We start from the raw sequence: 16,801 nt of genomic DNA, 5'->3' as shown, positions 1-16,801 counted from the left end.
CTTTTAATGCCACTTACTAGTACGTCTTCTACCTTGGTAGTTCCCTTTAATATAACTCCATGGTTTTTCATTGTCTTCTTAAACCACTTTCAGATTTAATATTTCACATTGATGGTCATTTAGATTATTTCCAAATACTGCTATTCTTTCTTTCTTTTTTTGAGTTGGGTCTCACTCTGCCACCCAAGCTGGAGTGCAGCGGTACAGTCATGGCCTACTTTGCCTGGCTAGGTTTTAACTTTTTTTTGTAGTGACGAGGTCTTGCTATGAATAGTAATGGATTAAAATCAGTATAATAAAGTAACAGTTAAGAAGTTGAGACAAATTGTCTCAGTATGTTATTTATATGTGTAAATATTATAAAAACTATATTTATGTAAATGAGTCAGTACATATGAGAAAGAGGATAGCTTTTCCTTGCAGAAGAATGCCATCTAAAAAATGCAGAAGAAATGATGAGATAACCATTTCACAACTTCAGTGGTGACCATTGTCCCAGGCAAGAGTCATCAGTGGATGCTTAACTGGATTTACGTTTGATGAAAAAATATTTACAGAATCTGAAAGCATATCCTCACAAAGTATGTATTAATGATAAAGGGAAAAATAATAACCTGACAGTGGAGAAACCTGGCAGGTACCACATAATTGCATGCTCTAAATTCTCCAGTAGTGGATAAATAGACATCACATCCTTCCCAAGAAGGACACATTATCACTTTTGTGGTATTCTTGCCAAAAATCCCTTAGCTAAATCTAAGAAAATGAAAACATCAGGCAGACACAAACTGAGGTCTAGTCTAGAAAATAAATTGTATTTCCTCCTCAAAAATTTCAAGATCATCAAAAACAAAGACTGAGGAACTGCTTCAGATTAAAGAAGACTGTAGAAACATAACAACTATATTTGGGCAAATCCTGAACTATTTTGCTATAGTTGGCAGTTGTTTTCTGAAATGGATCAGATCAGATAATAAACATATTAGGCACAGTCACACTGAGTCTACTGTAACTTCTCTCCTCTGTTCTTGTATCCCCAAATCTGCCATGGACAATACGTAATGAATAGCGTATCTGTCTTCCAGGACAACTTTACTGTATTTACAAAAACTGGTGGCCATCCTGATTTGGCCTGAAGGCAGTAGTTTCTCAAAATACCCAGTCCTTCTCCCACCCTCCATAAAGGACTTTAGTGGAACAAGTGACAAAATTTAAATAAAATCTGTAGATTGATTATTAAAATTATGGAAACTTTAAAATTAATTTTAAAATTACACATTTTAATGTTAGAATTAAAAAAAACTTTTTTGACAAAATATTACAGAAATACCAGATCAAGTGGGCTGGGAAAGTACAACTTGTCTCACACGGCCATGTAAATATATTTTCATTTACATGTTTTGTATTTCTGTTGAATAAATTTTGATAACTGGAATTGCTGTCTTCACATGTATAGACATTTTTAAGTTTTAATAGATAAATGGTATCATTTCATTCCCAGCAGCAATTATCTGGAGTGCCTTCTAATGATATATATATTTTGATGAATAAACTAGATGTTTTTTTTTATATATCTTTTTTTTTTTTGAGTGGGAGTCTCACTCTGTCGCCCAGGCTGGAGTGCAGTGGCCGCTCCTGGCCACCGTGGCCTTGACTGGCTGGGTTCCGGTGATCCTTCTGCTTCAGCCTTCCAAGTAGCCAGAATTACAGGCGTGCACTACCACGCCCAGCTAATTTTTTGATTTATTGTAGAGATGAGGTCTCGCCAAGTTGCCCAGGTGGGTCTCGAACCCTCAGGCTCATGTAATCCACTCACCTCAGCCTCTCAAGGGGCGGGATTACAGGCTGAGCCACCGAGCCCGGCTTAGATTTTTAATGTAAAATAGCAATCTGTAAAAGTAACAATCAATATAATAATAAATTTCATAGGGAAATTTCCTCTCTCTCTCTCTCTCTCTCTCTCTCTCTCTCTCTCTCTTTCTCTTTCTCTCTCTCATAATGTATAGTTAGGTCCCATCTATTTCATCATAGATTTTCTATTATTTGCTCTTTAAGCAGTTTTCTCTGTTTGTAATGTTTTAGTAACTTTTAGGCTTCTGCTTCTGGCCAAGATAGAGTAACAGACTAGAATTACTCTCCTGCCTGAAACAACTAAAAACCTTGACAAAATATATAAAAACTGTTTTCAAGGTATTGAACGTTGGGCAAGGAAGGACAAGTGATTTCCGAGAAACTGGGAATCTAGGGGCAGGCCAGGGACTGAGAACTGGAGAGGAAAGAACTATCCGAAGAGTCCAGAGATCTGCAGAAGTTCCCTTTTAGTCTTGATCAGCACACGTGTGAGGAAGGTACCTGTGGAGAGGATACTTATATATCTTAAATTGAAGGCATACATATACGTCTTCAATTTAAATTTCTAAAGAAGAAAATTATAATACGCAAAAAAATACATATGATGGGATTAATTTTAGAATGGATGAGGAAGAGATTAGTAAACTTGAAGATATAACAGTAGAAACTATCTAAAATGAAGCACACTGTGAAGTCTGGGGGAAGAAAGGGCAACTATTAATGAGCTGTGGTTTGTTGTCAAGTGGTCTAACATATATGTAGTTAGAATCACTGAAGGGAGGGCATGACTAAAACGATACTTGAGGAAATAATGACTAACAATGGTCTAACTTTGGTGAAAATTGTAAAACTTCAGGTGTAAGAAACTCATTGAATCCCAAGTACAAAAACTGTACAGAGGCATTTCATAATCAAATTGATTAAAACCGGTGACAGAGACATCCTTAAAAGCAACAGAGACAAAAGACAAATTATGTACAAAGTAACAAAGATAAGGATAACAGCAGGTTTTTCATCTTAAACCTAGTCAGGGATAAGACAATGGAGGCTGGCAACATTAGATCATGCTTTAGTTCCAGCACTTCGGGAGGCCAAGGCTGGAAGATTGCTTGAGCCCAGGAGTTTGAGACCATCTGGGCAATATAGCAAGACCTTGTCTCTTAAAAAAAAAAAAATTATAGAGGAGCAAGAGCTTCGACGTGCTCGATGAGGAAAAATACCTGTTAACCTACAATTCTTCTTTATTTCTTCTAATTTTTAAAAAATTTTATGAGTTGTAAGGTATATGTGAGGATTTGTTACATAAGTGTATTGTGTGAAGGCAAGGTTTGGGCTTCTGATGAGTATCTCCCCACCTCATAGTGAGTAGCCAGTAGGTGGTTTTGTATCTCTTATCCCGACTCCCTCCCTTCCTCCCTCCTTTAGCAGTGCCCAGAATCTATTGTTCCTGTCCTGTGTCTGCGTACCCAATGTTAGTGCCCACTTAATGAGTGAGAACTTGTGGTATTCAGTTTTTTTTGTTTCTGTGATAATTCACTTAAAACGGTGGTCTCTAGCTCCAACCCTGTTCCTGCAAAGGACATGATTTTGTTCTTTTTTGAGACTATGTTGTATTCTATAGTATACATTTTCTTTACCCAGTCCATCTTCTTATGGGCATCTGGGTTGGTTCCATGGTTTCCTATTGTGAATAGTGCTCCAGTAAACATATGTGCATAGATGTCTTTTTGGTAGAGCAGTTTGTGTTCCTTTGGGTATATTCCCAGAAGTGGGATTGCTGGGTTGAATTGAGAAGTCTCCAAACTGCTTTCCATTAAAGTTGAACTATCTTACATTCCCACCAACGGTGTATGAGCATTTTCTTTTCTCTGCAGCCTCACCAACACCTGTTTTTTGATGTTTTAGCAATAGCCATCCTGACCAGCATGAGATGGTTTCTCATTGTATAGTTTTCACTTTCATTTCTCTGATGATCGGTGATGCTGAGCATTTTAAAAATATGTTTGGGCCGGGCCCGGTGGCTCAGCCTATAATCCCAGCACTTTGGGAGGCCGAGGTGAGTGAATTGCCTGAGCCCTGCGGGTTCGAACCCAGCCTGGGCAACTTGTCACTACAATAAATTTTAAAAAATTTAGCTGGGTGTGGTAGCATGTGCCTGTAGTTCTGGCTACTTGGAAGGCTGAAGTGGAAGAATCGCCAGAGCCCAGCAGGTTGACACTGGGGTGACCATGGGTATGCCACTACACTCCAGCCTGGGCGACAGAGTGAGACTCTAACTAAAAAATATATACATATGTTTGTTGGCTGCTTGTATGTCTTCCTTTGAGAAGTGCCTGTTTCAAGTCTTTTGCCCACTTTGTAATGGGTTCTTTGTTTTTTTCCCATCAATTTGAGTTCCTTACAGATCCTGAATGTTGGGTCTTTGTCAGACGCATAGCTTGCAAACATTTCTTCCCATTCTGTGGGTTGTTTCTTCACTCTCTTGTGATTTCTTTTGCTGTGCAAAAGCTTTTTAGCTTTATAAGATCTCATCTGTCAACTTTAGTTTTTGTTGCATTTGTTTTTGAGGACTTGGCAATGAATTCATTGCCTAGGCTAATTTCCAGGAGGGTGTTCTTCACGTTTTCTTCTAAGTTTCCTATAGTGTGTGGTTTCACATTTAGGTCCTTGATTCATGTGGTTGTAGTTAGGGGCCCAGCTTCATTTTTCTGCACATGGTTAACCAGTTTTCTTAGCACCATTTACTAAGGTTTTCTTTTCCCAATGTTTGTTTTTGTCTGCTTTGTAAAAGATGACGTCATTGAAAGTACGTGGTTTCGTTTCCAAGTTTTCTATCCTGTTCTTTTGGTGTATTTGTCTGTTTTTGTACCAGTACCATTCTTGTAATGTCTGAGGCCTGGGAGTGTGATGCCATCAGCTTTGTTCTTTTTGCTGAGGATTTCTTTAGCTCTTTTTGCTTCCATATAAATTTAAGTATTGTCTTTTCTTGGTTTATGAAAATTGTTGTTGGTAGTTTGAGAGGGATTGCTTTGAATCTATAGATTACTTTGGGTAGAATGGATATCTTGACTATTGATTCTTCTAATTCACGAGCAAGGGATATTCTTACATTTGTTTCTTTAAGCAGTGTTTTGTAAAGATCTTTCACCTCTTTGGTTGATGAATACTGAGGTATTTTATTTATTTATGTGGCCAAAAATAAATAATGTGAATGTGATTGTGTTTTTGATTTGGGTCTCACCCTATTTGTTGTTGGTGTGTAGAAATGGAACTGATTTTTTTGTACATTGATTTTTGTATTCCAAGACTTTATCAAAGTTGTTTATCAGTGTGAAAAGGTTTTGGCATACTCTTTAGGGTTTTCTAGATATGGAATCATATCATCTGCTCAGAGGGATAATGTAACTTCCTTTTTTCTTACTTGGATATCTCTAATTCTTTCTCCTGCCTGATCGCTCTGGCTAGGACTTCCAGGACTAGTTAAATAGGAGTGGTTTCACCTAAAATTCTATACTCAATAGATATAAACCTTTTTAGACATAGTAAGAACTGAAATAATTCATCACAAACAGGTCTGCTCTGCAGTGTTAATAAAATTTTTTTCAAGCAGAAAAATTATGCCAGATAGAAATCTGATCCTGTACACGTTACTAGTATCAAGAGCAAGAAATGTAACATCACTACAGAGTCTACAGATATTGAAAGGATAACAAGTGGATATTTTCAACAACTTTTGAAGAAATGTGTAAATACATGGAAACTAGCAAACTACCAAAGCTTACTCAAATTAAGAAACAGATAATTTGACTAGCCTTATAAAGGAAGTGAGTTTGTAATTATAAATCTTCTGACAAAGAAAACCGCAGGCCCAGATGACTTTATTGTTGAATTCTACCATATATTTAAGGTAAAAATTATCTCCATTCTTTGCATACTCTTCCAGAAAATTGGAGAGCAGGGCATAACTTCCTAGCTCATTCTGAGAGGATAGCATTACTAAAAGCAAACATGACATTACAAGAAAATGAAATGGGCATCCAAATATCCCTTATGAACATAGATATAAAATGTTTTAACATTTTATAGAATCCAGTAGAATCCAATAATATATTAAGAGGATAATGAATCATGACCTAGTGAGGTTTGTTTCAGGGGTGGAAAACAGGCTATGTAATTTCAGTATGTTAGCAGAACAAAAAAAGAAAATTATATGATTATTTCAAGGGATTTAGAAAAAGCTTACGATTTTCATTCTTAATAGAAATTTTCAGCAAACTAGGAATAGAAAGACATTTCCTTATCCGAATAAACGATGCCTTTAAAACAACTACACTTAACACCATTTGACTGGCGAACCACTGAATGCTTTCCCTCTAACATCAGGTATAACACAAGGACTTCTGCTTTGACTACTTTAATTTGGCCTTGTATTTGATGTTCTAATCAGTAAGACCAGAAAAAGAAAATGAGAGACATCCACATTTGAAAGAAAGAAGCGCCGGGCTCGGTGGCTCAGGCTGTAATCCCCTGCCTTGGGAGGCTGAGGTGAGTGGATTGCCTGAGCCCGTGGGTTCGAGACCCACTTGGGCAACTTGGCGAGACCTCATCTCTACAATAAATCAAAAAATTAGCCGGGTGTGGTAGCACGCGCCTGTAGTTCCAGCTACTTGAAAGGCTGAGGCGGAAGGATCGCCAGAGCCCAGCAGGTTGAAGCTGCAGTGGCCGGGAGCAGCCACTGCACTCCAGTCTGGGCGACAGAGTGAGACTTCAAAAAAAAAAAAAAGAAAGAAAGAAAGAAAGAAGCAAGTTAAACTGTCTTTATTTGCAGATGTTATGCTCGCTCATATAGAAAATTCTATGAACTCTTTTAAAAAGCTAATAGAACTAATGCATGAATTTAGCAAGGTAGTAAAATACTCGATCAACACACAAAACTACATTGTATTTCTATACTAGTAGTGAACAATGAGAAATCGAAATCTCTCTTTTTTTTTTGAGTTGGAGTCTCACTCTGTCACCCAGACTGGAGTGCAGTGGCCGCTCCCGGCCACCGCAGCCTCGACCTGCTGGGCTCCGGCGATCCTTCCGCCTCAGCCTTCCAAGTTGCCAGAATTACAGGCATGCGCTACCATGCCTGGCTGATTTTTTGATTTATTGTAGAGATGAGGTCTCGCTGCCCAGGCGGGTCTCGAACCCACGGGCTCAGGGAATCCACTCACCTTAGCCTCCCAAAGGCGTGGGATTACAGGCTGAGCTACCGAGCCCGGCTCGAAATTTTTAAAAATACCAATTATATTACCATCAAAAAATATGTTGTAATTCTTAGGGGAAAGAAATCTGACAAAAGATGTACAGAAACTCTACAATGAAAATTACAAAGTCCTTAGTAAATGTTTTTCAGGCAGAAGACCCAATATTAAAAGTGTCAGTTCTTCCCAAATTGATCTCTGGGTTTAACACAATCCCAGTCAAAATCCCAGCAGAGTTTTTTTGTAACAGTTGTCAGGCTGCTTTCTGAAACTCACATGGAAGTGCAAATAACTTGGAATAGTTGAAACAACCTTGGAAAAGAGCAAAACTAGAACTTAGGCTACCTGGTTTCAAAACTTACTATAAAGCTGCAGTAATAACTATGGTATTGACATAAAGATAGCAAGTAACAGATACATGGTCAGCTGCTTTCCGATCAAGGTACAAAGGCAATTTAGCTAGATCAAAGATAGTTTTTTTAACAACTGATTCTGGAGCAACTGGATATTCATATGCCTCCCTCCCCACATACACACAACAAATAACTACAGTCTGTACATAGCACCTGTCCAAAATCAAAGGATGGATACAGAGATGTGGAATGCAGCAGAAGTGAGACTTTAATGACGGTCTTGCAAGATTGGTTGTCTGGTGGACAGATACACCAAAGCAGGAAGAATCAACACTTTTATCTCTAAAATGCAGGTCCCTATCCTGGTTCCTTATTGGAGGAATACTGCAGAAATTATAGGCTTTCCCGTATGACACCTACATGACATATTTTGATTGGCTTACAGAATCATTTCATTTGCATGTCCTATTTGCCAGTTGGCTTACAGAATCAGATTAGATCCTGCTAAGAGTTTAAACATGAAGCCTGCCAAAGTAAAAAGCCTGCTAAAAGGAAGCACAAAGAAGCAGGAAGCGAATCAACAAAAGGCAGCACAAAGCATTTAGACACCATCTTGAGAACCCAAGGTAAGCTAGGCTTCAATTTGAAAATAAATCACCATTCTTATTTCTCATAGTACCATATACAAAAATTAGCTCAATACAGACCTAAATGTAAAATTTTACTGCATACAGCTTTTCAAAGAAAACATAGGAGAAGATATATGTGATTTTGGATTAAGCAAAGATTTCTTAGATAAAACAACAAAAAACGTTATCTATGGATTAAAGTGATAAATTTTACTTCATCAAAATTAAGAGTAAAGGTGAATTCGAGGAGCCAAGTTTATCTCAACCAGGGTTAGAAATATAAGAACCAGGTTGAGGACCTGCCCTTGATTGTCAGTACCTCATACTTTGAGATGTTCTCAAATTCCTCCAGTCCCCAGTTTTTCTCTATAGGGTGGATATAAAACCTTAAGTAGCCCAATGGCTAATTTACAAAATAAGCTTTGGGGGGGAAAAAAGATGTGTTGATGACCCACTGCTCACAGTATAATGGCCTATGACTGTTTGGGAGGTGTACAAAAAAAGTCGAAGAGTTTGTCAGACTTTAAAAAGATGTCTCATAACTGTGTGACAGGATTTGAAACAGTTTTCCTATATGTGTACCAAAACCTTGTGTTATTAAGGGACATCGTTTTTACTTTTATCATATGGAGAGAGGGAATAAAATGAGATTTGCAGGCATTTCCCTACGAAATGTACTGTTGTTTGGCTTTGGTCAGTGATGTAGACACCTAGTATAGCAGCCTTAGAGTTATATTAGTATGCAAGGACCCCAGGACATTGCTGACTATTGGTACTGTCCCTAGATTGTCATTTTCAAAACTGGCCCCTGGGCAAACACTACTTATTCTAAGAAAGCTTCCTTCAGGGAGTAGCAAAGAGATCTTGGCCTGGTCTCATAGTCTGGAAAATACAACATAGAAATGTTCCCCTCTGAAAGATTTGTTTAAGGCTCTGAGTAGATCTACAGTGAATTTGTTTCACTTTATCTAGTTTTGTTAAAGCTCCTTTGATTGGGTTACTCTCTATTGTAAACGATAACGGACGTGGAGCACACTTTGAGCAGTGTTGTTTGAGATAGTGTAAAAGACGAAACTGCCAGAATCTGACAAAAATGGGGCCATTCTTAAGAGTTTTTGTGGTGTGGTGTAAATCCAGATGCCTTTTGGCAGCATTCCAAAGTAGAAGTAAGAGAGTCCAGGGGAGCTTTCTGAACTCTCCCTAGTTTCCAAGTCCAGTTTTGCGGAGGAGTTTAGTAAAAACTTGATTGAATTTTAGATGTGTAACATGCTTAATTGTTTAAAAGATTAGAATGTACTCATTCTGTTTTGTAACTTTAGAAACTTTCATTTTTAAAAATTGCCTGCAGAGATTAGCAGACATTTTCTGTAAAGAGTCAAGTGTATATTTAGGCTTTGAGTACCACATACTGTCTCTGTTGCATATTTCTTTTCTTTTTTTATAACCCTTTAAGTGTAAAAGGCATGCTTAGCTCCTTGAGGTACAAAAACAGGCTGTTGGATGCATGATTTGCTGACCCGGGGCCTACAATAGTCGTGTTTCTCAGTATTAACTTCAACTCTCTAAAATGTTTGCAGTGTGGTGGTATTTGTGTGTATGTGTAATTACTTTGAAAATTCTTGATACGACAAAAATAAGTCTCTTCACTAGAAGACAGTTCATTTTGGGACTTCTTGAAGTTTACAAGTGAAAGTAATCCAATTTTAGAAGTACAGGGACTGTGCCCCTTGGTAAGAATAACTGTTGGGACCTTCCATCTTTATGTTTGGTTTTCGCTCCTAGAGTAAGTGGGGTTGGCAAGGGTTAGCTCCCAACTCAAATTCCTCCTCCCCTTGCCTCTTCCCTTACTCCTCCCTTCTGGCTCTTTTAAGTCACGTATTCACCCTTGGACCAATCACTGACTTGTGTAGGAGTGTGGTGAGGAAGTAAGGGGGTCTGTTTTCAGAATAATGGTAGCTAGCACCATAAGGTCACTGCAAACTAAAACTGCTTTAATTTATGTCCTAGAGGGAGAGGTGATATGTAGTGTTTTCCATATGTCTTTGCCCTCAGAACTCTGTTTTTGAGGATCTTGCCTCCAGAAAGTTACTTTGAGAAAGCACTAAACTATGGATTAAACTCACACTTACTGTTAAATAGCATACTTTTAAGGCTTGACCCAGTCTCACCCCACCCTATCTTTCCAATCTAATCATTCCGAATTCTCTATGTGTCATGCTTCAGCGACTTAGAGGTTACTCAGTTTATAGATATTAGATCTTTCTGTCCTCCATCTTTGTTTTCTCTTTCTCTTATTGGTTCTACTTAGATTTTCTCACCCAATTTTTAAAAAGTCCTATGAAGAGACAGACTTTTTCTACCCTCTCCTTGACAGCTAAGAAGCATGATTTATATTCATTGTACTTCCTTGCCTCCTGGTCATTTTGCAGTTCAACTCAGTGGTGTTTCCTAACCACCAACTCACTAAAGATTCTTATTAAGCTGTTCAATTTATGAACTAAATGCTAAATATATGAAGACTTTTTGATCTGTATCTTGCTTTACTATTTCTTAGTAAATACCATTGGTGTTTCTCCTTTATTGAAGTTCTCTTTTACCTGGAATGCTGGGACCAAGTTCTACATGATGTTTTTCCACAGACTCCTATTATACCCATGGCATACGTAGCTAGTAAAAGTAGGCCTATTAGAGACAGCAGCATGGGGACTTACCCTACCATCCATGGATATTTCACTTTGGCATTCTTTTCGTGAATTCTTTTTTTACAGTGTAAAAAAAGTTTGAAATATATAAAGCAAACTATAGCCAAAAATTGACAATGGTATTGATAGTTGAAACATGTTCAACTAGAATGGGCATTTGCCATGAGTTCATTTTAGTAAAATTATTTGTGGTAAAAATATAAATACTTCTCTTTTTCAGTCATTTGAGCTTCCATGTCTGGAGTAAGCCAAGTCCTTTGGAAGTAGTTTCTCTGTAGTGTTTTTCAAATAGTTTTTCATTGATTTTCTTTTTTTTTTTTTTTGAGTTGAAGTCTCACTCTGTCGCCCAGACTGGAGTGCAGTGGCCACTCCGGCCACCGCAGCTTCAACCTGCTGGTCTCCGGCGATCCTTCCACCTCAGCCTTCCAAGTAGCCGGAATTACAGGCATGCACTACCATGCCCAGCTGATTTTTGATGTATTTTAGAGATGAGGTCTTGCCAAGTTGGGTCTCGAACCCGCGGGCTCAGGCAATCTACTCACCTCAGCTTCCCAAAGCACGGGATTACAGGCTGAGCCACCAAGCCCGGCTTGCTTTTCATTTGGAATAAATATTTTACATAAGGAATCATTAAATGAAGTTAGTAAAAAAAAAAAAAAAAAAACTTCAAAATTCACATTGTTTAAAGTAGCTATTCAAAAAAAATTCAGTTTTACCTTTGTTAATTATTTTTTTATCAATTCACTAATAAAACATAGTAATTCTACTGGTAAGGAGTCTTCAGGTAGCTATATTGTTTTGGTTTAGTCCAGTGGTTTTTATAACCATTAGATGGTGACACCATTCTAACCCATCCCATTTGGCAGTAACTGTAGATATTTTTGATTGTCAAGTTTTGAGGAAGGGTACTGCTGGAATCTGCTGGGTAAAAAGCTAGAGATAATATTGAACACCCTACGGTGCACAGGACATCATCCATCCCCCTATCTCCCCTTCCCCCCCACTGCAGAGAATGATTTTGCCCAGGATGTCAACAGTGGTGAGACAGAAATCCTATTTATTGACAAAACCCTATATTTGGACTGTATTTGGTTGAAAAGCGTACGAGCTATTATTCCATGAGCTTTACTCTTTATTGTGTTTTTTTAGAATATGCCATTTAAAAAAAAGGTTGCTTATTTTTAATCTCCAGAGAACATAATATTTTAAATATTTAATATTCTGTTTAATAAAGTTTATTTTTCTTGTTGAAAGAGCTGTTGGGCAAATTACTTTTACAGGACAACTATTAATACCTTGAGGCTCTAGTTGCTTTTTTAGGAGTTTGTTTTCTATATGTGAAGGAAAAAAACAAAGAAAATCAGAACTGTAACCTTCATTCATCATAAGCGCCTTGAGATCTTAATTGTGAACAGTTACTAGAAACTAGCACAATGCCCAGTGCCAAGAATGTAGTAGACTCTCAGTAACTCTTCAACGGTAAGATGAAAAGGTGTGCAGATTACCTGGTGTACTTTGTGCTTTGCAAGTTGGATAAGACGTCTGATTATGCACCCTAGGTCATCTTCAAGTTTACTCTCAATGCTTTAGTTGAACTCCCGTTTCCCCTCCCCCTGCATTCCATATGGTTAAGAGACTGAAGTCTTCTTTCTAAGGAAATAATAGTAATAGTTAGAGGCTAGTGACATTTGTTGTATGTCAGTTTGTGGGGCTAACTTTAAAGTTATTTTCACAGTATGAGATAATACTGTCTTTATATTACAAGTGAGAAAACTCAGACTTAGTGATAGAGTTAAGATTCAGACCCTGGTATGTTTCACACCAGATCTATTCTCTGAACCACTGCAAACTGACAGTGTAATTTTCTCCTCGAGAGCCAGACTGCCTAGGCTTTGTAGTATTATCTGAGGAAAGTGGTTTAACCTCTCCCGCATTTCTAAAATGTACATAATAGTGTTACCCTCAAGGTTGTTGGGTATGTTAATACATGCTTCGAACAGTACTGGCACCGAGGGATTGCTTAATTTTAGCGCTTCTAATGATTATAATTAATATCTTCTTTGTAGAAGGGATTTGTGACTGCCTCAGGTATTACCAAATACTGGCTTTGTGTCCTGCTTTACATGAGTTGTCTTGAAAGGAATAGAAATATAAAATCTGAATCTTGCCCTTAAATATAAATGTGAATCTTGTAGTCTATTTGGGAAGACAAAAAAATAAAAATAAAAATGAACCTAACAAGAATAATCAAGTAAACAAGACTAAAAATGCAAATAGAATTCAGTTTGGGGAAATGCACCTAACAGCTTAACATTTTTCTTTTCAAGTATATACCAGCTTTTTAAAGTTCATGCTGGAGACTTCTGTGCCAGTATCATCAGGATATTGGCCTTCTGGCTTTGCTTTTGTTTTCTTATCCACCCTGAACTCCATGGCCAGTCACCTGCTTGGCAGGTGACTCAGATCCTTTATCATTGTCATCCCCTCCAGGCTGCATCCCCAGTGCCCAGCAGGCTTGAACTCTCCCTGTTCCCTCCCTTGGAATGTTGGTGAGGATTAGCACCGTTATTTTTGGATTCCTACATTAGCTGATCCTTGATACCGATCTTCAGTCATTTTACTTTTCCATAGCCAGCTTCCTTCCCTAGAGGGTATTTCCAAATATTTACTACTTTCTCTCTCTCTCTCTCTCTCTCTCTCTCTCTCTCTCTCTCTCTCTCTCTCTCTCTCTCTCTCTCTCTCTCTCTCTCTCTCCCCCTCTCTCCCTCTCTCTCTCCCTCTCTCTCTCAACCCATTAGACATCATTGTGGCCTCTCAGTTTTGAATACTACAGAGGCTTTCAGAATTAGCTCCCCTTTACCCCCTGCCCCAGCTGTCATCTATTAGACTTATTGCTAAAATTAAAATGACCTTGACTTCAGCAACATCTCTTCTCTTGACTGGCTTCCCTCTGGGGTTTGTGTCCTTCCACACCATCTGATGCCTTTCTCAGTTTTACCTCTTACCAGTTCTCAGTTTCCCTGTATGCATTTTCTTCTTGTTGCTCCTGTCACTGTGATTTTCTTCTGGGAGATTTCACTCACTGCCATGGCTTTGTTTGCCAATTGCATACCAGCGAACCCCACTTTTGCAGCCCAGATCTCTCTCATGAATTGTAGATGTATATTTCCAACAACCTACTAAATCCTTGCAACTTGGAGGTTCCAGGGGCACTTTGGAACTGACTTTTTTTTGTGGCGATCCTTCCGCCTCAGCCTTCCAAGTAGCCGGAATTACAGGCATGCGCTACCATGCCCGGCTGATTTTTTGATTTATTGTAGAGATGAGGTCTCGCTGCCCAGGTGGGTCTCGAACCCGCGGGCTCAGGCAATCCACTCACCTCAGCCTCCCAAAGGTGCAGGATTACAGGCTGAGCCACCGAGCCCGGTTTGGAACTGACTTTTAACAATAGACCCGAATAATAATATGTACCCACTTCTTCCAAAACAAAGGGAAGAATTCATAAGATTTTCCTGTTCCCTACTATCTTCTGTTACCTTCTTGGTTTGACAGCCTTTTTACACGTTTCTTATGTCTCTGTGCTTTCTAATCCATTCTTAGAAATAACTGGAAAGGACAATTAATTTTATGTTCAATAAACTCTCAAGAACTCTCATTGCCTTTAGTTTAGATTGAAAATCTAGTTTCTAGAACATGTTGGTTTTCTGTAATGAGATTGAGAGAAAATTGACTGATGATCTTGTCCCAATTCATAAAAGAATGTTGTGTTTTTAAAAAGTTTTTCTCTGTATCTTACAAAATTTTACTACCAGCCACCACTTTTTATGCTTAGTATCTGAGTGTACAAATGTCTCATTTTTCAAGCCTTTCATAATTTGACTTTACCCCTCTTGTCAACTTTATTTACTTCCATGGCTCACTTACTTGTAGAGTCTATTTCAATTCTTGTGTGCCACCTACACTTACTTGCTGTAAAACCCTGAAAATCAAAATCAAGAAAATCAAAATGGTATTAACACTATTACCTTTTTGGATTATGAGGATTATGTGAAACAATGCATTGAAAGGGCCTAGCACGTAGTAAATACTCAAGAAACATTAGCTGGCGTGATTCTATTGCTATGCCTGCCCTACTCCTTAGCCCAAATGTGCTTTGTTCGCTCTTTGTCCACGCTATTCCCAGGTCCTGGGATGCCTCATTCTTTCTTCTTCCCACTTCCTGTGTCCACTCCTCTTTTAGAGTTCAGGGCTTCTAGGAAACTTGGCAGCATGTAGCCCTTTCTCACCCACCCTGTCCTTTGCAGGGCATTCCCTCATTGGTGCTTTTTGTACCTGCCTCTAATTGGATCATTGTATTTCATTACAAGTTAGACTTTGAGTTCCTTTTCAGTGGTAGGGATTCATTCTCAATCTATTTATATCCTGGTGTTACCTGCCTGTCGATCTATTTATATCCTGGTGTTACCTGCCTGTCTTGTTGCTGTTTTTTTGTTTTTTCTGTCAGTAAATATAAATGCTGCCATCTATATTATCTCTTTTAATCCTATAGCCACCCTGTGGTAGGGAGGTGTTATCGTTTCCAGTTTCCACTTATGGAAACGGAGGCTGGCTGAGGTTAATTGATTTGCTCCCCCCACCACATAGTGTGTAAGTGTTGTAAATCTAGAATTCCCCACAATTAATAACTTACTATATTGTATAAATATCCCTTATACTTGACATTTGTTTTTATTTATAATATAAATAGATTAGCATTTAATTTCATGATGTGTGAAACATCTCAACAAATTAGGGTTCAACTGATTCAGAATTGTTATAGTTTGATCTGTATAGAGCTTGCTGTCTTTATACTATGTATTATTGCTTAACTAAATAATTAGGTAAGTATATTTAAGATATTGAACTTTTTATACAACATTTGCTTAATATGTTGAGTAGTTTGTACTTGAAAGAATTAACATTGTAGTTTTTCCAAGATTTAATTTGAATTTTCACTAATTTCAGTGAACTTTTATTAAATTTTATGTATCTAGTAACATCCTTCAGATAATATGTATTTGTATGCAAACAATAGACCTTTCTTAGTCTTTATGTAGGAACATCATTTTAAGGTCATGTAATAATAAATTTGGATAATGTAATGATTTGTTGTAGCTTTTGTATTCAATGAGAAACACTGATTCTTATAGTGAGGGGAGGGAATGGGGAAATAGATTATTAAACCCCCAAAGTATTGCATTTCATTAACTTTATAGTTTAAAGCCACATGAGTAGGGTATATGTTACAGTTATCCTGGAAGTTGTAATTGTAGATTGAGTTATATCATAAACTCCAAAGAATGAGGGACAGTTTCCTTTTTTTTTTTTTTTAAAGAAAATATAGAGTTGAAAATGAGCAGTACTTATTGTCTCATTGTATATTATTCCTCAAATTTAATTCAATTTGCTTTGCTTTATTGTTTTTGGTTTTAGGTTTGCTTATTTAAAAACATTTATAGCACATTCATCTCATTACAGAATTACAGGGCTAAAAAAAGATTTTATAAAATATTTTCCTCCTGTAATAGTAATATTTGTTTGATTTTAGGGAAGCTATGCGAAATTATTTAAAAGAGCGAGGGGATCAAACAGTACTTATTCTTCATGCAAAAGTTGCACAGAAGTCATATGGAAATGAAAAAAGGTAAGATTATTGTTGTTCGGTAGACAGTAAATTGTAGTGATTACATGAATCTGCAAAAGATGTATTCATATGCATGTCAGAGGAAGTCTTCTATTACTGGGCTAATTTGCTAGTATAAAATGAAACATAGGGGATTTGTCCCTTGAAGGAGAGACATAAATTGTGGCATACTCAAGCCAGAAGGAGAATTTAGTAAAGATCATCTGACTAAGTTTTACTCTGACCTTACAAAATGAAATAATTCACAATTTTTCCTTTGGGCTACATAATGTTACCCAAGTACTTTAGTGATACATTAGCTCATTCACAAATAAGCTTTCCTCTTGGTGGAAAA

The 16,801-nt window shown here is 37.6% G+C and overlaps 1 protein-coding gene across 3 annotated transcripts in view; it reads left to right on the top strand.

The window, feature by feature from the left end:
• RBPJ (recombination signal binding protein for immunoglobulin kappa J region) overlaps positions 1–16,801 on the top strand; it is a 116,654-nt gene that overhangs the window by 68,943 nt on the left and 30,910 nt on the right. For all 3 annotated transcript variants that reach the window (XM_021711201.1, XM_008055688.1, XM_021711202.1), the window contains one exon: positions 16,372–16,467. In XM_021711201.1, the coding sequence (XP_021566876.1) occupies positions 16,372–16,467 (96 nt within the window). The remainder of the gene's footprint in view (positions 1–16,371; positions 16,468–16,801) is intronic.

This window comes from Carlito syrichta, unplaced genomic scaffold, assembly GCF_000164805.1.
Source record: "Carlito syrichta isolate Samal-C Ts95f unplaced genomic scaffold, Tarsius_syrichta-2.0.1 Scaffold301929, whole genome shotgun sequence".
Lineage (NCBI taxonomy): Eukaryota > Metazoa > Chordata > Mammalia > Primates > Tarsiidae > Carlito > Carlito syrichta.
This window is presented reverse-complemented; position numbering and strand designations above follow the sequence as displayed.